Source organism: Prenolepis imparis, unplaced genomic scaffold (genome assembly GCF_030444845.1).
Source record: "Prenolepis imparis isolate NDT839.2.m4 unplaced genomic scaffold, iyPreImpa1.0 SCAF_8, whole genome shotgun sequence".
Lineage (NCBI taxonomy): Eukaryota > Metazoa > Arthropoda > Insecta > Hymenoptera > Formicidae > Prenolepis > Prenolepis imparis.
In genome coordinates this window covers 12758490-12784882 of record NW_028141166.1, presented here as the reverse complement: position 1 = coordinate 12784882, position 26393 = coordinate 12758490, and the positions used below count along the sequence as shown (strand labels likewise).

General features: G+C 40.1%; 1 protein-coding gene across 2 annotated transcripts in view; it reads left to right on the top strand.

Moving 5' to 3' along the window:
- Positions 1-26393, top strand: part of LOC145939685 (uncharacterized) — a 206575-nt gene that overhangs the window by 80109 nt on the left and 100073 nt on the right. For both annotated transcript variants that reach the window (XM_083044179.1, XM_083044178.1), the window contains 4 exons: positions 4570-4742; positions 4832-4873; positions 25944-26138; positions 26230-26272. In XM_083044179.1, the coding sequence (XP_082900305.1) occupies positions 4570-4742; positions 4832-4873; positions 25944-25997 (269 nt within the window). In that variant the 3' untranslated portion in view covers positions 25998-26138; positions 26230-26272. The remainder of the gene's footprint in view (positions 1-4569; positions 4743-4831; positions 4874-25943; positions 26139-26229; positions 26273-26393) is intronic.

Genomic DNA, 26393 nt, shown 5'->3' with positions numbered 1-26393 from the left:
CCGTCAAATATTTGGCTGCTTAATTGCCATGTAATTTTCGTCCCAATTAAACCGATCGGGCCAAGAATGCGCATGGGAGGAGCAATCGCAACAATATGATGTAAATGACGGATTTTAACGAGGAAATACACAGTTGTTTTAAATGACTATTAAAAGAAATATGGAGGTTACATATGTGCGAAGTGACTTTCCTCGCACGACTTTAATCGTAATTTAAGTGCATGTTTTTTATGACGACTTTATGACGCGAGATAAATATTTTTATAGCAAGATTTTACTTTGCTATTTTTGACTTAAAAAATATGGTATGCAGAAAATTTTCTTGTTGCTTCAGTGATTAGATTCGACATGGTTCGGTACTTTGTTTTTACATTCTCTGCGAATATTTCAACTAGTCGACTGAAACATTTAAGGAATCACTTTTTAGTTTATTGTAGAATATATCTTTACGAAATATATTTTCATAAGATGTGACGGTCATCTAACTACTCTCTTTGCCATGATGATTAAAATTTCATAGCAAGGGACAACGAAAAGGGGCGAAAAAACAACGCGCATTTAAGCTTGTCCGTGTCTTAATATGAATATCAGATAGATTTAGGCCAATTCAAATTTTAATTGACTCGCCACCCAGGACGCGCCAGGCAACTTCCAAAAGCTATAGCCGTAACATCCGTCATAACGATCGATCGGCTTACGATTTTATTCGTACTAATTAAGTTCATCGATTTATTTTTGCGCTCATGATGATATTTAACAGTAAAGATGAGTGCATATAATCCCTATTTATGTATTTATTATAAATTTTTATTTAATTCAGCCTTCAAATTTTATATAAGCATAATTTATATATAAATATAGATAAAATCTATTTAAAAATTTTATAACTATTCTTAGAGGCTCTCAAGATTTTCTCGGAAACGTTGGTCTATGCGCGCTGTATATCGCTGGTACTTTCAGCCACCCATCGACCGAGGGTATGAGACGGTCTTGCGAAAGTTAGTAACATGTGTTTTGGGTCGGTTGGCACGTGTTGGTGGTCCGACTTGACCGTAAAACGTCGTGACTCGATGGAAGTTGGGACGCCGACAAAGGGCGCCTTCGTTGGTTCCATTGTAGAGAGTTCAAGTCCATGGAAACCAGAGGCATTGTCGAGCCTGTTTCTCGTCTGACTCGCCCGTCTCGGGTTCATCCTCGGAGAAATGGGAGAAAAGAAGGATGTGATGGTCACTATGTGAAGTACATCTATTTTGGAACTAAAAAGTTTCGCTTGGCGGATAGTACCGTATTGCCATCTTTTGGCTTCGAAAAATTTTCCACTCGTGTCCGACGAAAATTTTCAAAAATATCATTTTTAAATATTTTAATGTTAAAGTTATATTAATTAATATATATACAAAGTTATCAGATTTTCGTCGAATTAACTTCTACAACGCGCGATGCTCTACACATTTGCTCGTCCGACAAAATAATTCTCTTTTCGTGAACATTCTTCTAGGACGATGAAACTTTTATTTTGGTGGTCCGAGAGATTCTCTTTCTCTCTCACATATACACACATACACACACACACGCGAGAGAGAATTGATCTCGTGCTTATCCTCGATCCAACTTGAGACGCGACGCGCGCCCTGGAAGCGTGCCCGTCTTGGGAGGTCGCGGAAGAGACCCTGAGTGGGGATACGCTCGCCTTCCTAAATATGTTATTAGTTCGGTCGTATAACTGCTTCATTTTGAGTGCATGGCCTGAAGGCGATCATCTGCCTGCGCGAGCGGACGCTCCTCGCCAAGAAGAAGGAAAGAGAGCAAGGACAAGAGGTGGAGAGTGCGCGCAACGCGAATAGACAAGACGCGTTCGGTGGAGAGAACAGCGCCCTCCCAGAAGTTCTACCAGGGAGGCCTAGATTGTTTAATCGTTCTTCTTTTCCCCTCCCTTCCTTCCTTAATCAATGCCGCGCCACCCTGTAATTTCGCCAAATTGCGGGAGAGACCGTCCTGCGGGACATTCGGGTTGTTCAGCGGCGGGAATAGGCAGCAGCGGAAGAAGGTCTTAATTTAAGACGCTATAAAGCGGGGCGCACGTCTCTGCGTGCAACCGATTTATTTCCGATTTATATACATATTGGTAATTTTGCCTGAATTTTGCATGTGAATCTCGCTAAATTTTCTTCTCCTGATGCTGCTCTTAAGTCTTCGTTTCCCACGAACTTAGCAAAATCGTTCGGTAATATTTTTGCGAAAATAACGAAGTTATTTTCGCAAAAATATTACCGAACGATTTTGCTAAGTTCGTGGGAAACGAAGACTTAAGAGCAGCATCAGGAGAAGAAAATTTAGCGAGATTCACATGCAAAATTCAGGCAAAATTACCAATATGTATATTTAGTTATTTTATCATAGATAATGTGTGTGTGATTTTGATGAAAGATATTTATTAACTAAATCAGAAAAGGGCATATCTCATGTTTACTTAAATATTTTTTATTTAGATATCAATATTTCGCGAAAATAAATTTTCTCCTGCTCTTTTCATCGAATTAAGCATGTACGAAAATATCACATAATTTTGGAGGAACAAGTTTTTTGCTTATTCTTGAACGCTCACTTTATAATCACGGTTTCGTCATGGTTGGAGTTTTTTTTTACGCACGTGTTGGCTGGAGAACAAAGGCAATATATTGAGACTAGGTACCGGCTGACCGCCTCGAAGCGGTACGTCGTTAACCCGACGTGGTAACGGCAAAATGCGTAATGACTCAATTTTTTAAGTAAGCAAGCCGAGTGCGAGGGTGCCGCAACATTAAACGCAATTATCGCTTGTTTAATATTTTGGCGATGCGGATCGATCGCTCCGTGGTGTCGCATAGCCGATTTTTGCGATGTGGCGCGATAGAAGAACCTCTTTTCGCTAATCAATATCTCCTTCAGCAATCACAAACACGGCCGTTCGTGTGATTACTTTTTCATCGACGAGAGAAGAAATTCCGCTTCGTGTTACTTCAACTAGGCAGATAAGCAAGCTGATCACCCTCTTATGAACACTTTTTCCTTGCCTTTATCTAGATGAATGCTAATGAAGAAATATGGTCCGAGTCATGAGAAAAAATTTTTGCATGCCGTTCTTCGTTATTCCAAGATTGCGATTTGCCTTTAATGATTAGCGATTTTATTCTATAATGTCGCGCGTGTGAGTCTGGCGCAAGCAATTACCTCGATCGAGCTAATTGGCGCGAATAAAATTATATAGCGATTGATTTTGCGGGAGGGTCACAGTGGCGGCTCCTGGAAGCCGCGCGATGCGCCCTGGGTGGCGGACCGATTAAAATTTGAATTGGCCTAATTCAAGGTACAGGTGCGGACACACCCCTGCGCTTTTGCCTCGCGAGAGTAGGCATTAAAAACTTGGGTGGCATCGACGGACAGGAAGATCTCGCTTTCGCGTCACGGATACGTTCGCGTCATTTTTGTCTGGGTATTAAGAAGGTTAATGTTTAGTAATTGCAAATGTTGGTTTATGATTTCGTACACATCTATATTATATTTAACTAGAACACAAGCGCGCGCGTAGCGCGCGCCATTCTTCGGTGTTAAAAAAATGATATTTTTTAAAAATAATATAAAATTTGCTTAAACTTGATTAATATTTTTTCACAGAAATTAGCTGATTAAAGTATTAATTTGCTAATTAAATTTTAAAATAATAATATGTTAAAAAATTAAAATAGTAATATGTTGTAAATAATATGTTATCATATCTTATTCTCGATTAATATTTTTTGACAGAAATCAGCTGATAAAACTGTCAAAAATATTAATCGAGTTTAAAGTATTATAACATATTTAAAACATTATTTTAAAAATTAATTAGCAAATTAACGCTTTAATCAGCTGATTTCTATCAAAATATATTAATAAAGCGAAAATTTGCTAATTAGATATTCTAGCTTACATATTTATATTTATATTGTGTATGTGTACGTTATAATTTGCTAATTAAATTTTAAAATAATAATATGGTAAAAGTTATAAAATAGTAATATGTTGTAAATAATATATTATAATATCTTATTCTCGATTAATATTTTTTCTTTCTAAAGCTATATCTTTTCAAACGAATCTCCTTCGAGTTTTAATTAATTATTAATATTAAGTCATGTATAAAATATCGCGCGCGCTATTAGAGTGAAGTTGCCGATGTTTGTAGCGTCGGCCATTACCGAAACGCCGCGAGTGTATCAGGCAGTTGGAGCTGCGTCCCGCTGTGATTAATTAGTAAGCATAATCGTTAGAAACGATTTCTAACCTTTGTATTGTAATATTTATCAATCGCATATCATAATTTCCATGTTAATATATAGGCGTAATTGTTCGAAACGCATATTTCGCGAAAAATTCGATCCAAAAAATCTCTTGCCAACCTAACCCAACTTAATCTGTTGTCGCGCGCGCGAATGTGTTGCGATCCGTGGATATATTTATCGTTAATTCTAGTTTACATATTTATATTGTATATGTTATAATGCGAAATAATAAGACTATTCTAATATGTATGTATTTTATTTGTTACAGGTATTAGCATTGCGATACACAGTGCGATTCGCGTGTCGTGTCGGGAGTGCCGTGTAAAGTTTCGGACAATCGTAATTAAAATTCGTGTTTTCGCGTGTCGTGAGTGCTACCAAGGACCAAGAGAGGAGGAGGAGGCCCGGGGAGGCATCGGGCGACAACGGGGCAACTGTGAGGTATGCAAAAACATTTTTGCTAAACTGTATCGTTTATGAGATTCGACGCACACATATTCATATACATAATTTGAATATTTTGTTTTCAGATCAATGTGTGCTGTACTACAACTCAGCTATTGCACGTATCGGTGAGTGAGAAATTTTTATTTTATAACATTTTTATAGCGGTAACATGGAGATGTATATAATATATTGAAAATATTAAAATAGAGTAACATTCGGTAACATTTTAAATAATATGTTATAGAATATCTTATTTGCGATGAGTATTTTTTGACAAAAAATATTATAACATCCCTTTCTAAAAAAAGGCATGTTACATCGATTCTCGCAAGTATTGTTGCATCTTTTCCGCAATGCTGATTGACTGTTTCGATTCGCGTTATATTCATAGCATCGAGGCTGTCATCACGAGGATTAGTAGTTTAACAGTTTGTTCAAAATAAAATTAAATAAAATGTTTTAAATTTAAATAATACTTTAAACTCGATTAATATTTTTGATAGTTATCAGCTGATTTCTGTCAAAAAATATTAATCGCGGATAAGGTATATTATAATATATTATTTAATTATAATATATTATTTATTTAAAACTAATATTATTTTATTTAATTTTATTTTGAACAAACTGTCAAACTGTTAACCCTCGCGACGACAGCCTCTCGATGCTACGAATATAATGCATAACGCGAATCTTGTCAGCCAATGAGTATCGAGGAAAAGCGACAACAATAAACTTCGATATATGCGAGTATCGACTTTATCTATCTTTTTTAGAAAAGGAAAGGACACATTTAAGTTATGTTATATAAATTTTTTTCCACTTTTTTTTGAAAAGTGAGAGTTGTATATAAGATTAGAAAATTTATTTATTTTTCTTTTCAAAAATAAAAGATTGTTAAAAAAATATTTATATAGCGTATAAAGATTTTTGGAACTGAATGATTATTCCAAGTAAATATTGAGTTTGATGATTGAGGCTTTATTTCGTGCAGGATATCATGAGATATCATGAATACTTACATTGCGAGGCTATAAATTTTTTTTTTTTTTTTTTGCGTGACTTAATTATTCCCCTAATGACACGCGCTGTTTGTTAACTTTCTAATTCACAGCACAATGTTAGTCTGTCTAGAAAATCGCCACCTGCAATTGTTTTACTCGAAAATATTGAAAATTAATTTCAATAACTGAGCCGTAATATGAATATAATTTTATAAAATTTATTTTTTTTATGCAAAATGAAAATATAAATCTTTTCGATAGAAAAATGGCATCGAAAGTTTTTTTAACGATAATCACGAAGCAGTCGGTGGCACATAATTATCATAATAAGCGTGCATCAGCGATATGCATCATGTCGCGTGTTATAATTTCGCGTCGTCGTTGGTAGATTGTCTGAATTCTGATTTAATTCCCAGTCGTACGACTCTTAAAAAGCGTTTAAAACGGTGTACAAGACGATGTAAGATCGACGATCGAACGGGAGATACGTTAACCGTAATTAGGATTCGTCTTCCATTAGCATAATAACTCTGTTACGAGCGCGCGCTCGCACTCTTCTCTCAGCCGAACCTTCGCTCATCTCTCCTCTCTCAATCTCGACGCGCTCCGTTCGTCTCGTCTCGAAAAGATCCAGAGCAGTTTCCGAACGCTGAAGGCGAGGGGAGGTGTCGAATAAATTGAGGTCGCGTGGGGCGGACGTCTGCCCGAATGGAAGACCACACTGGCGCGATTCCTGCTATCCCCGGGCCATCGGATCCGAGAAACTGCGATGTTCCTGTCGGAGGTTTCGGGGGTGGGCGGAAGAGTTGCAAAGAGGGCGGTGCCGGCTTTGTGTGCCGACACCGTGTTTCCGTTCGGCTTTTCCAGATTTTTTTTCATTTCACTTGCCCGCAAGAAATTCCTGCATAGTAGACTTTTTAGTCTATTATGTACACGTTTTACAGAACAAATAGATCAAGAGCTGATTTTTTCTGAATATATTTGTTGAATTGTTTAAAATTATTTTGTGTATAACTGCGACTTAAAGTAAGATAAACGATTATTAATTGATTAATTAAATAAATGAATATTTTGCAAATATTGAGAAGAGTCAGGCAAAAATATTTGCCAAAAAAGAAACAAAATCGTACCTGTGGTATATTCGCTAGACACCTGGATTTGTAAAACAATGAAATAGCTTTAGTAGGAAAAATTACAAAGAGAGCGTCGAATGGTTTTGAAAGCTGGTAGTTTGAATTTCCCCACAATTGATACTTCGTTCGCGTAAAAAAAGAAAGAAATGAGAAAAAGCCGGAAGGACCCTAATTCTAGAAATAGCATGTGTTTTGCAGAAAAGGCAGCATGAACAGAGGCAGAGCAGGCATAGCTCTGCGGCTTAGGTCAAAATTGAATTTTTCCGTAAACTGTACCACGTTAGACAGGAAAGTTGTCTCGTGGAATATAATACTTTGAGGATACTTTATTTAAGCGCGGCTGGTCTGAAACGCACGACGCGGATCGCCACATTGTCGAAGCGTTAAGATATTCGTCTAAGTTTTTCAACCGCAACGCATACGTGCAAGGCAAGCTGTAGAAACGTATCTAATTACCCTTGACGGAGGATAACGTTGTTTGTGAGACGTATGATGAACGTGGCACCTCGCATATCGTTTATCGCGTACTATTTCCAGAGGAATGTATATTCCTACTTGCTACGTGTCTTGGAAAATATTCATACATCTCGAGATTTTATGCCGTGCGGAATCGATTCTTTTGTGTGAAAAGATCCTGTTAGAAAGCATTGTTAAAAAGAACTTACATTATCTTCAAGGTTTTTTAAATATATTTTTTAAATATATTTAATTTTTTAACATATATTAATTTTTAACATATTTTTTGATAATGTTTCATTATCTCTTATATATACGCAAAAATTTGCTTTTTTATTAATTTTATTATATTAGAGTATAAGAATACTCGTACATATGCATATTTGATACTGAACATTTATTTTGGTGACATTACTTCCCCCATCCGTCCGACTTAAAAAAATAAATTATTAAACTATGGTTCAATCATGTACGAGCTGCTGTCGCGGATATCATCAGCTAAGCTGCAACAGGTCTCGTAAAATAATACTTTGCATCTTATTCAAGGTTTAATTTTTCCATTTGTTGTTCACGTTTATTTAAAATTATTATTATCTCGGAACGTACTGATTCAAAATATTCAATTATTCGATTATTACTTGTAAAGTATTTTATTTTATCGATAAGTTAATTAAACGTGTCACAATAGAATTAAATTACTGATTTCTTTCCTTCAGAGATGAAATTCTAAATGAATAGCTCCGTGTAATAACGCGAAGAGGATCCTAAATCTTGGCGGCTAGCCCATCCATCGTGCGTGCAAATTGTCCGTGGCCCTCTAATATATGATTACTGACGAAGGGCACGTGTACCCTGGAGACAGTTTCTGCCTCCGTAGCGGGGTAAATTGCCGGTCGCGAGCGAGTCATTAGTCGATGCGGATTTGGTCCGCGTGGCCGGACCTTGGACGGGATATTTATCGAGGAACGTTGGTGGTCCAAAAAATACATTATTATTAGACATTATTAGACAACATGTCAATCAATTCCGGAGCGATCGGGGCGCGCGCGAGGAGGCCGAAAAGAGGGCCATCTTTACAATATGCGCACGCAGCGCGCGCGTGTGTGGTCGTGGAAGAATACCTTGACTAAAATATGTTATCAACTCGGACGCACCAGCTGGTCGATGCTTAAAAAAAGCGTTTAAATGCTGCGCGAGATATTTGCATAGACAGTCGAGATGGCCTTTCGACGGCGCAAGTCATTACCTCGAGGCAGCGATTGCCTATTATTCACTGTTGCACGCTCTAATTTGAATATCCAATACACGCGCGTATAATTATATCGTTACTTCAATTATTACTATCTCAATTATTTTTCTACATCACGATAAAATATTGATGCGGCGTAAAAAAATATTTTTAATTTAAGCGACGCAGGCAATTCTAGATTTTGCAAGTGCTATGGACAGGTGTACGGAATCGTGCGGTGTCGTGCTCCGGTGATCGAAAGAGTTGATGATCACTGTGCGAGAGTGCACCGAGGGGCTGTTAAAAGTAACCGTAAAGGCGAGCGAACGCATGACACACAGCAATGAACGATCCCGATCGATGCCTCCGGCCCCAGGTGCAAACTCTCTGTGCTCTGATTGCAATCTTGTATCTGCGACTCGTTAAATCAAGACGTTACCACGGTATCATCTTACGTGCGTTTATTTATTTATTTTTTTTTTTCGCGCGCGAGAAATGCGGTGCGTGCGCGTCCCATCCTTTTTTCGTTTTATCACTGCCGATTCGAATGTGGCTTCTATTCGTTTTATCACGATGGCACGACTCCATTAATCTCGAATACGCACCTTGTGTTTGGATGTGTAAATTTGAACGCGCATTAATTTAATACCCTATACCTTTCTCGGAACAACGTAGCCGCGATCTGTTTGGTATCTTATATCTTGCACCGACAAGAATTAAGATTCGGACCCTTGTGCGCTTTTGTACAATCATAACGTTTTACATCCTAGCACGTCTCTTCATTCTACATAGCACATTTCGCTAATCATTGCTAATTTTCTATAATTTTATTAGCGCAATTTTTTTTATCCGAATCTCAACACGAAGATCTCGGCGGTAAGAAATCGTAAAAGAAGTCGCGCTCACTAATCAGCGATTCGTCGCTACAAACGAGAGAAAGGCGTTGGACTGGATCGCTCGAGCGTAGCAAAGAAATGTGTCGATGTCGGACAGCGGAATGCAACGCGCGCGGTAAGCTCTTCCGTGACAACATTAATTAAGCGCGGAACAGTCGGCATTAAGGACGTCATTCCGAAACTTCTGTCGATCCGCGGTATTTTCTCGGTATCGCGCTCGGTACCTGCAATGCTAAAAATCGTAATTAACGAGCCAGGGTAAACTCCGCCGGTTCATGGAACGTTATTCTAATTGTCGTCGTTAGGAGCAGGAACTTCGTTAAGGTACACAGACTGCGCACATCTGCGGTTTCGAAATATTTTCACAGTTTTAACTTACCTACGGCAAAACGATATCATAGTATGATTTACTAGTTTGTTATTATTATGATAATTTCAAAGATTATAATTTTAATTGCCGGTTGCGCAGAAAGACATTATCCTAATAGTTTAATTATTTTTTTCAACAAAATGTGTTTTTTGAAAAGTTAATATTATAGAGATGCTTGAAAACAATATCTTTAAAAAACAAGAGTATAAACTGCACATTTTTCATTTTCTCATTAAATTATCCACCGCATGCAGCATTTCCTTGGTATTCACCGTCTCCGAAATTATATTCCTCTTGTTACCACCAAAGAAGCAGGTACACGGCAGGTCCGTACAGGCTGTCGCCACTGAAAGCCCTCGTGGTGGAAAGGGATACCTTTATTTGCATGCAGCGTCCTTTAATAGCCGGGGGCACATCCTCGGGGACAGAAGAAAGCCGGCGCGCACTTGCATCCGCCCGCTACCTCGTTATTATGCATCTCCGCGACCTCCGCGACCTCGATTCCCAGGGCGGAAATTGGTTTTATAATTTAAAGCAACCGTAGACACACACACATACGACACTCACACGCATACATATCTCCGTAATCGAAGCCGAAGAAACACGCGCGTCGCGTTGCGCTCGATTTCACATGGCGCGCTCGTTCCTTTACAAATCACTTTCCCTGATTGACGCTCAATACCTGCCCTCGAACTTGTCCCGCTCGATTCGATATCGGGGCCCACGTTTTATTATATCAAGTGTGGGAGGGGGATTCTTTGCGGGGGGGTAGGGGAAAGGGAGCTCTTGGAGATGTCTATCGAATCGGTTCGTGCCCATACTCCTTTATCGAACCCACGGATCGAAATTTCCGACCCTCTCCTGCCGTTTCTCGTGGTGCTTCTTTTTATTCATAGAATGATGACGACCGGAGCGGAGGCGTACGCGCGCTGTGGAAGACGGCAGGTGTATCGAAGAAGAGAATAACGTCGCACGTCTCTTATTGCCTGTCTTCTCTGCCACGATGTGCAACCATTGCACCGGCCGGTTGCGTCAAACGAAAACATGAGGGAGAGAGTTTTAAAAGGAAATCTCGCGGCTACGTGATTACGTTTCGACCGTATGTACACGTGCGCGAAGAGCATAAAAGTATTTTTCAATACGCAGTATCGGAAAAGATGTATTTGCCTGGCGGACGTTCGTATTGTAATGATGAACGACAGGTAATCGCTGCCTCGAGGTAATGACTTGCGCTGTCGGGAAAAGTTGAAAGCACATCTCGGCAACCGTTGTCAAGGCAAATATTTCGCGCAACATTTAAACGAGTCGGCATATACAACCAACAGCTTATCTTGATCTCTTATCTTTACGAAAGTTGCATATTCAAGAGAACACGGTTGCTCCTTGTAAAGGTGTGTCATTGTATCGATTTGCATGAATCTTATGGTCACTGGCTCGGGGAATCAATGTCGACTGTATTACAATTAAAATACCGACATCGCTGCCTTTATACATATAATTATTGAGAGAAGATATATACGGTAGGGGAATAGTTATTAATTATCGTAATGTTCTAGGAAAACAAGTCATAGTAAGAATAATTTACACAGTGATTTTCATGTGCGAGGAGTTGTTCTCTGAAGCAAACCAACGCGAGGGCAATAATCTGTATAATTTAAGAAAAGTGTTTACGAAAAAGAAAAATGAAACAAATCATTTAACATTAACATATTCTATTATTTTAATTCTAGAATTTTTCTCGATAAATATATTTTTTTTATTCTGCATATAGAAAGACGCAAACGCATTAAGATTAATGACAAGTTTCTATCGTGTAAGAAAAATATTCCTTCATTTATCTAACGCAATCGAAAACATCTGTGCCTGAATTCTAACGTCGATCGACGCGTGAATAAGCGTTCTCGTTGCTCGTAAATGTTAATGATGAAAGAAATCATCACCATTCATTTCCTTAGAATAATGAACGTAAACCCCTTCATCGGCTCTCGCGAAGGTGTTAGATACACGAGGAGATGGTGGAGTGTACTAATCGCGTCAGGCGTTGAATAGCGCTTCAATTTAAACATTCGCGGCGTAACGCCCCTTCGCCGTCGCGCCTCACGCGAAACGAGGAAGAGATTAACTGCGACGTCTCATGCGAGCTCTGCTTGCACGGAGTTCGCTGACGTCTCGTATGCTCTGGAAACGAGGCCCCGGTCGTACCCTTCTTGAGCGCGGAATGGCTAACATGAGCGAGCACAACGTGAGCGGCAGCTATTAAATGCCGGAGTGCTCATAAATATAAATCATATGGAATTGTCTTGTTGATTCTCGATGCTCCTGGCGGCCGCGACCCTGCGAAACAGCTGTCCGCCCAGTGGCCCCTTACAATGCTCCCAAATTTGGTCTCGCGAACTGAACGTCGTCAGGATCGCTTATTCGAGACGTGTCCTGCAGGTCTGAAGAGTCTCCCCTTTCTCTCTCACTCCCGTCTCCTCCTCGTCCTCAAACCTCGCCAACGATTCTAGAGACATTTCGGTAAGGGACGTTTCTTGTCGGGGATTCCAGCGGAGCTCGCTCGAGGGTAGATATACCTTTTGGAAGCGCGGTCGATACTTGGGATTAATGTGCGTTATATACACACTCGAGTAACTCGAATAAAAATTTAATGTTCCGAGAATTTTTATTTCGTGATCGATATACATTCTTGGGTCGCCTGTTCGATAAATTCCTCGAAGTCTCTCGCAATAAAATATATAAAAATAACTTTTAAAATATCATATATGAAAAACGTCATAAAATTCTTTTTAAAAATAGGCAATCAACGATAAATCTTTTGTAATGGTATTTTACAATGCCATTAGCTCTGATAGCAAAAATTATATAATGTTAAACACGGCTACAAAAATCGCTCTATAATACACGTATATTATTATATTTTCAATTCAATATACCATAAACATGATGCACGTAATCGCGTAAAATTCTAATCAGCCAAGCATGGCCGTAATTCGTCTTGCGTGTCAATATTCGATTTACTCTTGACCGTCGTTTGAAGCCGCCGTTCGAATATTCTGCACACGAATCAATTCCATAACGAATGGAGTATCAATGAAAGTTCAATTCGTATAACGAGATTTTTTTTCTGTTAGGTGGTTAAGCACGGACTTACTTTCTTTTTTAACATGACAAATATGACGCACGACTACTACAAATATAATCTCCATCTCTCTTTTTCTCTCCTTTTCACTGATTCCTTCGTATAGGCGACGGAGTTCGGAAATCGAAGCGGAATAAATAAGCAATCAAGCCGAGTCGTCGGTAGCAGTTATCGTCCCTCCACTTCTCTCTCGGCAGTCTAATCGTCGAATCGTATAAAGATCCGGCGTTAATCGACTCGTCAGACGCGGACGGATTTATCGCGGCGATTTTGACAACGGCCCTCCTTGGTATTATCTGCCGCCGGTGATCGCGGCGCGAAGTCGCACGACGTGTAACATATTGGCCGCTCGCGTCAGATTGTCGCGTATAAATATTCATGGTGCGTCGTCGCGATAAAAATCGCGGGTTTCGCTCGGCCACAAAGAGATTCTTTTTTTTTTTTTCGACCGTTCGATAATTTTGAAGTTGTCTACTCGATCGTCTCTGGACTACTCGCGCGCGAGAGATCCCTCTCTCTCTCTCGGGGAACTTAATTACTTCTCGATTGACTCTTATTCCATCGGTGGATCGCCATCGGGTGGCATAGCGCGGTCCAATCAATGGATTGGACACGCCGGGCTACTATTAATGAACAAACAGATGGAACGACGGCAGATAACCGTGTTTTAATTAACTTTTTACCGACGCGAGCCGAGGCCCCGGCCGTGGAATTAATATCAAACACACAAGGGACTTCGTTTTCCTCTACGCGTCTCGTTCTTAATACTCAACTTACGTTTGTTTGTCGCGACGGTGTGACATTTAAATACATCTGCATATATCCATCCAAGATATTCATGAAGAGATGAATGTGTCTGCCCGGCAGATTTCTTTGCGACGTTTTTATGAGATTATAATTGTCGGACGAGTAATTATACTACTACTTATGCGATAATTCAATTGAAGATTAAAACTGTCGTCGAGAGAATTCTTGAATGTTAAGTACAGCATTAAGAAATTTTGATTACACAGGTAACTGTAGAAAAAAAAATACAGTTTCACGTTATATCAGGCAACATATGATGATTGGCATCATAATTTTACGCGCAATTTTTTCTCTCGCCGGTCGAGTCTCCTTTTTGCAAGTCCTTAGTCATTTCAAGTATTCTAAATATTCGCAATTACATCGCAGGCCGCAAAACTGTCCCGCGGTATTTCGATGCCAATTTTTCGGTGGCTCGAACCCACGCCGAGGATAATCACCGGGTTGTGCACAGTAGGCGACCGCTTCTCGCGCAACGAAAGCGCAGCCAGGGTCTTAATCTAGACCAATTTAACATTTCAGACGGTCTCTTCTTATAGCTAGTGCTTTATTTGCTGTAGCATGATTATACGTCTCCGTTGATTGGCGTTTCGCCACGGCGCACACCATCGCGAATTTTTATTAGTCCACCGGTGCGAACAATGGAGATGCCGGGCGGTTTCTCATCCGCGATTTTCGACGATTTTCGTTAAGATTTTCGAGATAGTCCGATTAAGATGCGGCCGGAGCGAACGAGGGCGGACGAGGACAGCTTTTAATTTGCTCGTGGATGTTCTGTATAACGACTGGGCGCAGGAACGCGCCAACGAACGGGTCAATTAGTAGCAACGAAAGTCACCGTGGAATTTATAAGCACGGGCAACGGGGCGACTCATCTCTGGGACTTACAAAATTATACCCTCTCTATACAGCTGCTCACGAAATCCCTTTCCCTCGCTGAGCGTACAATTCAAATCCTTGGTCACCACTCGTAATTAGTATACGCCTTCTTTCATGTATACATAGGGTGCTCTGTAAATATCACGATATAATGCTTGGTATTTTCCAGGATGATGACATAGACGAATTTAAAATTTAACAATAATTTCTTATTCTCAGTTGATATTACATGCGCAAGAGGTATATCAATTACATGTAAATGCTTTGTCTGATACTATATACATATACATATTTTTTAATGACTGATATTTATCGAAAATTATTATATCCATATTATTTCGTCGCGTGTGTCATTTTTGGACACCCTGGATACATCCAGTGCGTATTTATGCGTGAATATGCATACACGCAAGCTGACTTATACGTTCGCAGAGGTGTCCATGAAACGCGCAGTCGAAGAGTCAGCGTCGGGTGCATAATAACTTATTCCGGGCCTTATTATTGCGGACGACTGCGGTGGGCCCTGGGCCAGTAGCGGTCGAGTGCGCGTGGGTATCCAGAGTGTGGCAGAGTCATCCGTTATTATGTCGTCACTGGTTCTTCGCTTGCGAGGACCAGCGACGATGGAATAACGATGCGCGTTGACGAAACCTTTCTTCGCTAGTCACAGCCTACGAACATTTTGTTTATTTTTTTATATTGGCTAGTTCTCGCCTCTTTTTTCAAAAAAAGCATTCTGTCAAATTCAAACAAATTTGAATAAAGAGACAAAATTCCATGATTATTGATATTTAGTCGGTTCGATTTTAGCGATCTTCAGAGATCTAGTGAAAATACTCCTCTTTGTAAACTGTTCAAAAAAATTGCTCGTGACATATCGTTTTTCTTTTCTTCGAGACGGTATAAAGACATGCGAACGCGATGAAGGCGCGAATGCAGCTGAAGGAGAGAAGGCGTTGCAAAACTATTTATACGAATTCATCACATTTAGGAAGGTAAGACATCGGTCGCCCGTCACGACGCGACGCACGCCTCGAAACGGCTTTCACCCTGAAAAGAGTGACGATCCTCCCGGTTATTATTGGCGCCGAAAGGCGCCTACGCACGTGCGTAAGTGCAAGCCGCACGCGATGTTTGGCAGCGGTAGCCGAGACTAAATCGTTTTTCCTCGTAACGACCGTAAGCGTGCCTGTGAACGTGCGACCTGGCACGCATCCAAAACGGGTGAATTATGACGCAGTGGCGGAAATTTCGTTCTCGCGAGAAAGATATATCCATAATTTTGAACGTGCTTATCGCGTCCGCTAGAGAGAAGCTCTAGAGAAACGCAGAAAATCTGGCAAAAATAATTCGTCCGGAAAATTTCCTGGCGTTATGCCGAGTCGGTGTAAATGCAGAAATGATGCAACATTTATTGACAAAATTCTACCTTTATCGTTAGGATAATATGAAAAGAAATTAAGTAAAGAAGAAAGATAGTTTGAATTAATTATGATATAACATAATGTTATATAATCTCTCTTTCCTTTTCTCTTTCTCTCTCTCTCTCTCTCTTCGCACACGCGGTCGATTCGTGTCCTCATGCATGCATGCATGCATATGTCAATTATGCACTTCATATATGGCATACCTCGATATTGGAAATTCGTCCGCTCTTTTTATCGACAATTACTCTCGCGCCATTATTCTAGATTGAAATTCAAATAAATTCACGGATCAATTATATTCGTGTTTAATATTAACTTGTGCTAATATGCCAGTCAGACAATGATTGCAAAGTTTTAATCGGGGGGGAAAAAAAAAGGTAATAAATATTGCACAATCAAGGTAGAGGTGTTCGGCACGCAGCTGCGCCTCTTGCGCGCGATTTATCTTTCGATCGCATTACGGTCCCAAAAGGTATAAACTCATTGAGCGCTACGTCGCGATCCAATCTACGGCGCGGCGGTTCGATTGCGATAGGCTCGTTTAGATATCGGACCTCAAAGGCCCGACTATGGCTATGTGACGATCGGGTGCGCTCGTGTAAATAAATGATTTCGTATTAACAATCGGCATTGTGTGCGAATATGGGGCCCGCCGCCCGTATATCAACCGCGTTTGTTACGCGGGCGCGCCTCCGATGTTCGACGTTGAAAAATGCACACTGCGCCCAATCGTCCGGCAATATTTCAATATTAGTTTAGCCATTGTGCACACGGGACCAGTCCGCGAAGTGGGCGCCGGACGAGCAGCGAAGCCTCTTTATTCGCTTGGAGATAATATTTGCGCGTGATTGGCTCCCTCTTCGGGATGCGATATTTTCACGACCAAGTCGAACGTTTCTATTGAGAACGCTGCGCCAGCGAAAATATTTGCCACTCGATGAAACTCGGCGTGATACATAGAAGATATTTATATTTTTAGAGCTTCGATAAAAAAAATATTTTTCCTGAACGTAGAAATGTGAGGAAGGTTTTCTGAGCGCTGCAAAATGGCATATTTTTTCGAAAAATTTAAATTTTAAATATATTCTCGACAAAATATAATTTAGGATCTTAATGAAGGAAAAATCTTTTTATTTTTATAATTTTTTTTATTGTGTAGCAATAGCTTCTCGGTCCGTTGATCGAAACAAAAGAGCGAATGACGATCGACAGGTACGTTCGAGCATACGCAACATGCTGAACGACTGATATCGCTTCGAGAAATCGATAATAAATCATGTGAGCAGTTAGCTGGCATTCTTTGTGTCATTGGCCGCGTTCGCTCTTCCGTTCAAGGCTCTTTGCGCGAGTATTTCCTGCGCAAATGTGCCCACGCGATCTTCGACCGCGAATCAGAATTGAAAATGTGTTTTCCTCTGTATAATATATTGATTCAGCTGAATCGACACTTAACGTGTCATCGCGTCAGACGAAACTGATTCTTAACGGATAATTTGTGGTTTCATTTATATGCGAATGAAACGAATCGAAGAATAATTGTCGCTCTTTACGATAGTATTTGCCTCGATTATATTAATTTGCAATTAGCGTCATATCTCATATCTGATATCATTCAAAATATTCTTTTGATCATTTTCTGATATATGTAAATTAGATAAATTTTAAGTGAAGGTTTCTTTTACAAAAATAATCGCTCGTATAATTACTTTATAAAAAAATTTTTTTGTAGCAAATAAAATAAAAAGTCCTTATCGAATCCTTATTCTAGCTACATCAATTCGAGCTGTATCAATTCTTAATTCCGTATTTTGCAGGAGAAAAAGATATTATAAATCCTTTTCCTTAATTAACAATAATGTCCGTTTTATCAATCCGCTGTATTCAATTTCCGCGAACCGCCTATCTACGTCCGGTGTTTACTCGAGCGTAAAAACATTCCCGTCGACTTGTAATGCTAATGCACAAAGCTCCGCCAAATGCGGCCTTAATTGGCGCGTTTACCTTACGTTTCCATTTAAATGCTCGGCGAGGTCGCGCGGTGCCACGCCGCACGGACGTTCGCGACGACCTTAAGTCGGGAGAGAGATGCCCCACTCTCCTATTCGCCTGCTCGCGAGAGCGGACAAAGAGGGCGACGTAGGGGCGACACGACGCGCGTCGGCCACGAGGAGCCACGAGCCGTCGCGTGGGATTAAGCGGGTTCTCGACTTCTCTCTCTCCCGCCAGACGAACGGCTCTCACGAGTAGTTCCTAAGAGGACCCACGGCTCCTTCTTCCTCCACTTCCATCTTCCACTTCCACGGTCGCCACCACCTTCGGCACACAGCACACGTTCCCTCTTCTTCCTCTCTTCGGCGGCTCTTTTCTCTCCGCGGGCCTTCGCGCGCTCTCACGAGAGGTTTGTCCCGACCGACGTCCGCTCGCATACTTGAGCGAGCGAGCGTTCTCACGCGTACGAGAGGTCGAAATATTTCTGTTTGATCGTACGAGATGAGCAAATTTTTTTTCTTCATTATATCCGGATATTATCGATTTATTATTTTTATTATCTAGATTTATTCTTTATTTATTAATAATATATTATTATATTATTGATGATTTTATAAGCATCTAGAATAATGGCGGCGAAAGTAGCGCGAGAGCTTCCGTCGCGAGAATCGCTGACAAAAAAAGCGGACGAATTTCCAATATCGAGAGGTATGCCATATATGTAACGCGTAATTGGTCATACTTTTACGTTTCGGTGGAACACGTCTTGTTCGTGGGCACCAACTGACCGGATTCGTCACGAACAAATGGATTCTCCTTAAGTTGCACGGTACACTTTTTCATCCGGTCTACGAACTGGTCCCCGACCAAAATCACATTCAAATCGGAATTTAATTCGACGTCGAGTCGCCGACTTTGTTCCACGCACTACATCAAATCCACCGACGTGAGGCGTGTTTTGTCATCCTCGTGGGCCACCATGTGGTCCTGTCAATTGAACAAACCGGACGAACAGGAAAATGCACTGTGTCTTATACGTTTTGTGCATGAAATGAAGAAAGATGTATTTTCTTTTTGCTCCCGTTGTTTTGTATTTTATCCTATAACAATTTTCGGCAAATTTATCTTAATTAAGACTGTAATATAGTTTCAAAAGTTTACTACTTTTTCATTTATTAATTAGCCTTGTATTTTGTCATATTAAATAATCTTTATAATTTCTTGACATATATAGCTCCAAAAATCTTACTAGAATCTGATACCATAGTTAATTATTTCAATTGTGTATCAAGTAATATGGAGCAACGTTTAATATCCAATGATAGGCAGGTAGCAGTTTTACGAAATATCTTACGAAAAATCTCTAATGTACCAAATCTCGATCTACCTAGAATACTCTGAAAATGAATTAGATTTTGATCACCAGGTCTTGATTGTCAGGCCCCCGCTTGCGAAAGCGAGACAGTGGCTACTGCAAAATTCCGTGTCGCGCTCTGACGCGACTTATGCATCTCGTATTTTTTTTTAATTTTTTACCGCTGTTCGATAATGCGACCATGTCTGTCCTGTACGCCATTTGCGGGAAAGCCACGTGATTATCCGCCGGCAAATCTGGGCGGCAGCTGTGTATTCCAAGTTTGGTGCCACCTTCTCTTCCACCACTTTCGATCAGTTAACGTTCTCTCTTCTCTCTTCATCGATCCACACGTCTTGTTGTTGTTTTTTTGCCACTTGCGTATGATTTCTACCGGTGACATGAGTTTCATTTAAAGCACTTGATGTTTTAATTGGATGGCGATTTACCTTGAAGCGAGAACTGTTACATCACTAAGGCTCGATTGCACCAACATTATTTTAGCTTTAAGTGAGACTTAAATATGTATCTATCTTTATCTTTCTTTCTAAATAAATAAAGACAAACATATATTTAAGTCTCACTTAAAACCAAAATGACGTTGGTGCAATCGGGCCTAAGCTCTAGCATTTCTTATTATAGGTTTCTAATTAATAAAAGTGACTTTAATTTAAAAAAAATTAATTAAAGATCAAGAATGAAACATAACAAAGAAAGATTTCGATCGATGAGAAGATACATAATTTTCTGAAAAATAGATTATAATTGTACATATTTTTTTAAAAGGTTTTTTATTAAAACTTTTAATTATCGAGACAATTTCATGTCCTTTTCACTTATGGAAGAACTGCTTCCTTATTTTCAATTTGATTTAACATTGGCGTTGCCTTATTGAAAAATGTCATTGCTGAGTTTTTAAAAAAACAGGAATATATATTTTAAAAATATTTTTAATAATTTTATCAATTAAATATCAATTTTTAATATCATAATTTTAGAATGCATTAGAGCTGTGTTAAAATTTAATTTGAGAAATAATATTCTTGATAAACTGTAATTAAAATTCCGGTAATAATTTTAATTGCAAGCACATTTCGCAATATTATCCGTCAATGTGGAGGGAAACCCGCGATGCGACCGTTTCATAATACGCGGGACCATCATGATCGCGTGAATCAGCTTCTGTCGAACACAATAGACATCGCCCGGCGGAATTCAATAAAAAAGAAAGAGAAGTACACGGGTACCCGCAGCTCATTTCGTTCGAGACAGTCGACGACGCCCAGTCTGGGTCGAACTATTTCAGACAAGCTTCTCTCTCGACATTCATCAGTCGCTTATTCAACTGTGTGTCAGTCTCTGTGAACATAGACAGGTAGACGGAGGAGAGAAACGAGATAAATGAAATTCAGGAAGCAACTTGTAATTATTACTTCATAATCGAATAGGCATCAGCTTCTACCTCTTCTTCCATATGCATTTCTGCTAGATATAATAAAAAATTCTGTAATTACATATTATTTTTTTTTGCACAAATAATTTAAGCAACCAGGCTTTTCGCAGCAGGCGAGGAAGCTCGGAAGCGCGTTTGATCGACGGGTTGTGCACGCTCGCGAAAACGACGGAGGTGAGAGAGTGGGTCGTTTGAGAGCGAACGTGGGACGTCGATGTTGCCTTCGTTGCGTGGGATCGTCTTCGTGTATATGTGTATATGTGTATATGTGTGCATGTGTGCATCGGGTCGTTACCCAGCACACGGGGGCTTCGCGTGCGTTCCACTACCACCAGCGACGACGCCCGTCATCGTGACGCGGCTTATCGCGGCACGAAGTGTGGGAGTGTCTCCGTCTCTATCTCGATGTCTTCCCTCTTTTTTTCTCCTCTCCGCGACACGAGATATGAATGTACGCCGTCTTCATTCTCTTTTTCTCCTCGCATTCTCGCGTCTCTCATCCGCGTATTTTTTTCCGTCTTCATCGTGACGCGCGTCTCTTATTTCGCCCGCCAGCTTCTTTTCTCCGCTCGGGATTACACGGACGCGATAGAGGCTGCTCCCATCAATGTCGACATACCACCGCTCGTGCTTGTCGATAAATTTAGTTCATAGATAATAGTTCGGATACAGGACCTTCTGCGAGGACCGCTACACCATCAGATTTTAAATCGGAATGACTTTAGCGATGCATCTGTGTGAATGTATCTCTATATAAGGCGCGCAATGATTTATTAAAGGGAGAGTTATCCCTGAAATTCTCTAGGGACAAAAGTAACGTGGGCAATAAAGTGAAGTCCCGCATCCGGGGCAAAGGTCCATCAATCTATTGACACGTTTATCTTTCTCTTAATACACAGATTTATATGCTCTCTTTTTAATAAAATAAAGTATCAAATTATAAATTGTAAATAGAATAAAAAATTAAACCATCTGAATATAGAGGAAATAAATAGTTATAAAAGTTAAAATAACAATTTCAAAAAAGTAGATTTTTCTCTGCGTAACAATTTAGTGCAGGAATTCGTTTGAAGAAGTTGTCAGGAATATTAAGTCTCTCTTTCAAGGAATGCCGGAGAAAATCTAGTTATGATCCGTTCGATAAATTACCATTGGCCTGCGACTAAAATGGTCATCGGCTCGGACGAATTGTCGATCGTTAACACCTCCGTGCGAGCGAGTGTCCGCTCGGAAAGTTTGCTTTTACCCGGGCGCAAAAGCAGCTGAGAAAGGAGATGTGGAGGAGAGAAATGAAAAAAAAAAGAGGAGAGATCAGCACTCTGTGCATACCTACGTGCTATGCACACATATGTACGTATGCGGCGCGTCTCATAACGCGGCTATACGTGTGGGCTCGTGAAGTGTGGGTTCGGCCGCCTTAAAGCGCGTGTCGTATTTGGCGATACGTCGCACAAAATCCTCGTGTGGGTTCGAGCCGATGAGCAGATGGTCGCGCCAGGCAAAGACGAAGTATCTGAGCGTTAATACATGACTTTGCTTAAAATCTAAAAAATTATAGCACGCACTTGATATGTAAAAATAGTCAGTTCAATAGTCTCATTGTCAATCGTGAAAATTTTCCGTTTCGAGCATCGTACGTATATGATAATGTCCGCTTGACAGTTTTTGCTTTCCGTGCGAGATGGACTATCGTTTCCTTTAGAAAACACCGTCGTACTTATCGAGCAAGTTTTGTTTCGACGACTCGTCACTCGACGACACCTGTTCAAACGCGGTAGTCCGTGTAGGAGCGCCATAGGTCGCAATAGGAAAGCGTTATGTTTGCACGATCATCCCACATTCGTTCTGTTTGAGACGAGGCCGAAGTGCTGCCGCGTCACCCACACGTCGTACCGCCGCTTATTAAGGATAGGAATGAACGGCTATCGCGCGAGAGATATACGACGAAAATGGAAAAGACACGGAGTCTCCTTAAAGCCTACGCTGAGCTCGGCGGCCCACTTCGAGGCGATGCTGAAGAATATAGGACGGTAAGCGCCAACAGTGATCGACTTACGAGTTGTCGTCTAATTAGGCGTCGTCGGAATATCTGTCCTGATACAAGGATCGCAAGATTTCGAAGCATCTTTCTCGCTGTATGTAAGCATAGATTTCGAACCTAATCTGTAATATGTATATCGCGCGTCGTGACACGTGAATCTTTACACTCGAGGGTATAACCGGATGATAAGGACGGATTACGAAGATGTATATTGCGGAGTTCATCCCGCGATCCATCATCCCTCGGGTCGTGCTTCGAGAGAGCGACGTATAACTTTTGCATAGATTAGATCGCGCAGCCGAGCGACGATCTATGCCCGCGATCCGAGACTGCGAGCCGCGTTCTGACATCGCACAAAGAAGTGGCAGCTGCTTGCTCGATCGAGTCAATATTCGATACAGTGGCCGGTGTTGTCCTCTGACCAGTTTCGGAAGGGTAACGTCCCACCCCTTCGGCCGATCGGACCCTCGAAGCTTGCCCGCGCATTCCTCTCACTTTTTATCGGTCGTATACCGCGGCCGTATCGCGTTCCACGTTCAAACGTCAATCCGAAAGATTCCGACGTTGCGCTCGAGGGCTCGGATAAAGGCTCTTGTGCGAGAGCGATTGAAGAAGGGTCCTTCGAAAAAAAGGGGGAGATATTAATAAGGTGACACTGTTCTGAGGAGCCTGCTGGGGCAGGAGGCGGACAGATGTCGCGGCTGCTTTTTTGAGGATTTCGGCAGAATCAAATATACCTTTGTGACATGACTAAGACTGCATATTCATACGTTTATCAGACGTTTATAAAGATTATTTGCGAGATATAAAAGAACAATTTATTGATATTTATAGACTTATATTTATAGATATATTTTATTAACGTTAATATAGCGATTTAATATCTTTTTATCTGAATATCTCAGTTTTATTGATTTGCACCTTGTTTAAAATAACATCGATAAGTGATGCTTATAGTATCGCTATAATTATTCAAAACAGAACGAATCTTAGTTCGCATCCAAAGTAGCTTTTTTGAACAATCGCCAAGTCGTGGGAGGACAAATCAAATGTCGCTTTGTGAAACCGCATTTCACCTATTTTTTGCCGCTGGATGAATTATCGAGGCAGAACGAGAAGACAATGCCTCGCAATCTTTTTTTAAACCAGATTCCATTATTCTTCCCGTCTTTCGTCTTGACGCCACAGTCGTATAAATTTGATTTAGAATAAAAATAGCACAAATTTATTTATATATAAAAATATTTTTAACAAATCTCTTTATAATTCTCTCATAATATATAATATCGTATTCAAGTAATACTTATCAAGTACTATTAATATTTTATGTATTAAATTTTTTCAGCGCTCTATGTATGCTTTATTATACCTAATTAAATATATTATTTTTAAGTCATTTAAATAGTTTGCAAAAGTGCAATATGTCGATACGTAGGATCTCTCTTTTCTGTATCCAGAAGAAGTATAATTTTAAGGTTTTGTACACGTCTGCGTGATTTAATCTAGTCGTGTCATGATCGTGCCACGCGCGTGATAGTCTGAAACAGATGGGTTTTGAAGAAGAAACGGCTGAGAATTCCGAGAGGGTTTCCTCATAATCTTCTGTTTATACGTGCGGTGTAGGACGAGACGAGCCGCGAGAGGATCCGAGCGGGAACGCGCGCGGTTACAGGGAGAGGACGACAGCTTCTTGCGTTGCATGTTTGTCGTCGGATCCGCGGGGTGATTGACGGACGTGCCGAGACGAAGACGCGCGCTCTGTTTGGCGACATGCTCGGATCCCCGATGTTTATCTTCGTGTACCAACTCTTTTTTCTCTCTCTCTCTCTCTCTCTGGTCCTTGTCGCTTCGCGCAGCCCACGTACAAAGGTACGAATGTATTTCGCGGCCCCGGCAGCGTCGTAGCGTGGTTCACTCTCATTGTCAGCGGGGTTTGATCCTCTGATGTCGAGACGGGAAAGAATGGATCTCCGGAGGCAGATAAGGGAGATCGACTGCTCCGGCTTTCGAGGGAGATCGGGGATTTAATCTTGATCGATCTGTAATTATCGAATCTGTATTTATCGTACATTGAATGGTAATTTTTTAAAGATATTCGAATTAATTTTTAATACATTTTATGTATATATACTAGAACAACACAAGCGCACGCCATTCTTCGGTTTTATTCTTTAAAAAAATGATATTTTTAAAAAACTAATATAAAGTTTATTTAAACTCGATTAATATTTTTTGACAGAAATCAGCTGATAACTGTCAAAAATATTAATCGAGTTTAAAGTATTATAACATATTTTATTTAAAACATATTATTATTTTAAAAATTAATTAGCAAATTAACGCTTTAATCAGCTGATTTCTATCAAAAAATAATAAAGCGAAAATTTGCTAATTAAATATTCTAGCTTATATATTTATATTTATATTGTGTGTTATAATTTGCTAATTAAATTTTAAAATAATAATATGGTAAAAGTTATAAAATAGTAATATGTTGTAAATAATATATTATAATACTTTATTCTCGATTAATATTTTTTCTTTCTAAAGCTATATCTTTTCGAACGAATCTCTTTTGAGTTTTAATTAATTATTAATATTAAGTCATGTATATAGTATCGCGCGCGCGTTATTAGAGTGAAGTTGCCGATGATTGTAGCCTCGGCCATTACCGAAACGCCGCAAGTATCAGGCAGTTCGAGCTGCGTCCCGCTGTGATTAATTAGTAAGCATAATCGTTAGAAACGATTTCTAACCTTTGTATTGTAATATTTATCAATCGCATATCATAATTTCAACGTTAATATGTAGGCGTAATTATTCGAAACGCATATTTCGCGAAAAATTCGATGCAAAAAATCTCTTGCCAACATAACCCAACTTAATCTGTTGTCGCGCGCGCGAATGTGTTGCGATCCGTGGATATATTTATCGCTAATTCTAGTTTACATATTTATATTGTATATGTTATAATGCGAAATAATAAGATTATTCTAATATGTATGTATTTTATTTGTTACAGGTAGCATTGCGATACACAGTGCGATTCACGCGTCGTGTCGGGAGTGTCGTGTAAAGTTTCGCGCGTCGGGAGTGTCGTGTAAAGTCGGGCGATCGTAATTATTCGTGTTTTCGCGAGTGTCGTGAGTGCTAGCATGGACTAAGAGAGGAGGAGCAGGCCCGGGGAGGCATCGGGCGACATCGGGACAACTGTGAGGTATGCAAAAACATTTTTGCTCAACTGCATCGTTTATGAGATTCGACACACACATATGTATATATACATAATTTGAATGTTTTGTTTTCAGATCAATCTGCTGTGTACTACCAACTCCGCTATTGCACGTATCGGTGAGTGAGAAATTGTTTATTTTATATTTCTATAGCGATAATGGCGATAATTCTATAGCGATATATAATATGTACGAAAGTTGATACATATAATGTTGATGTATATATATAATATGTATGA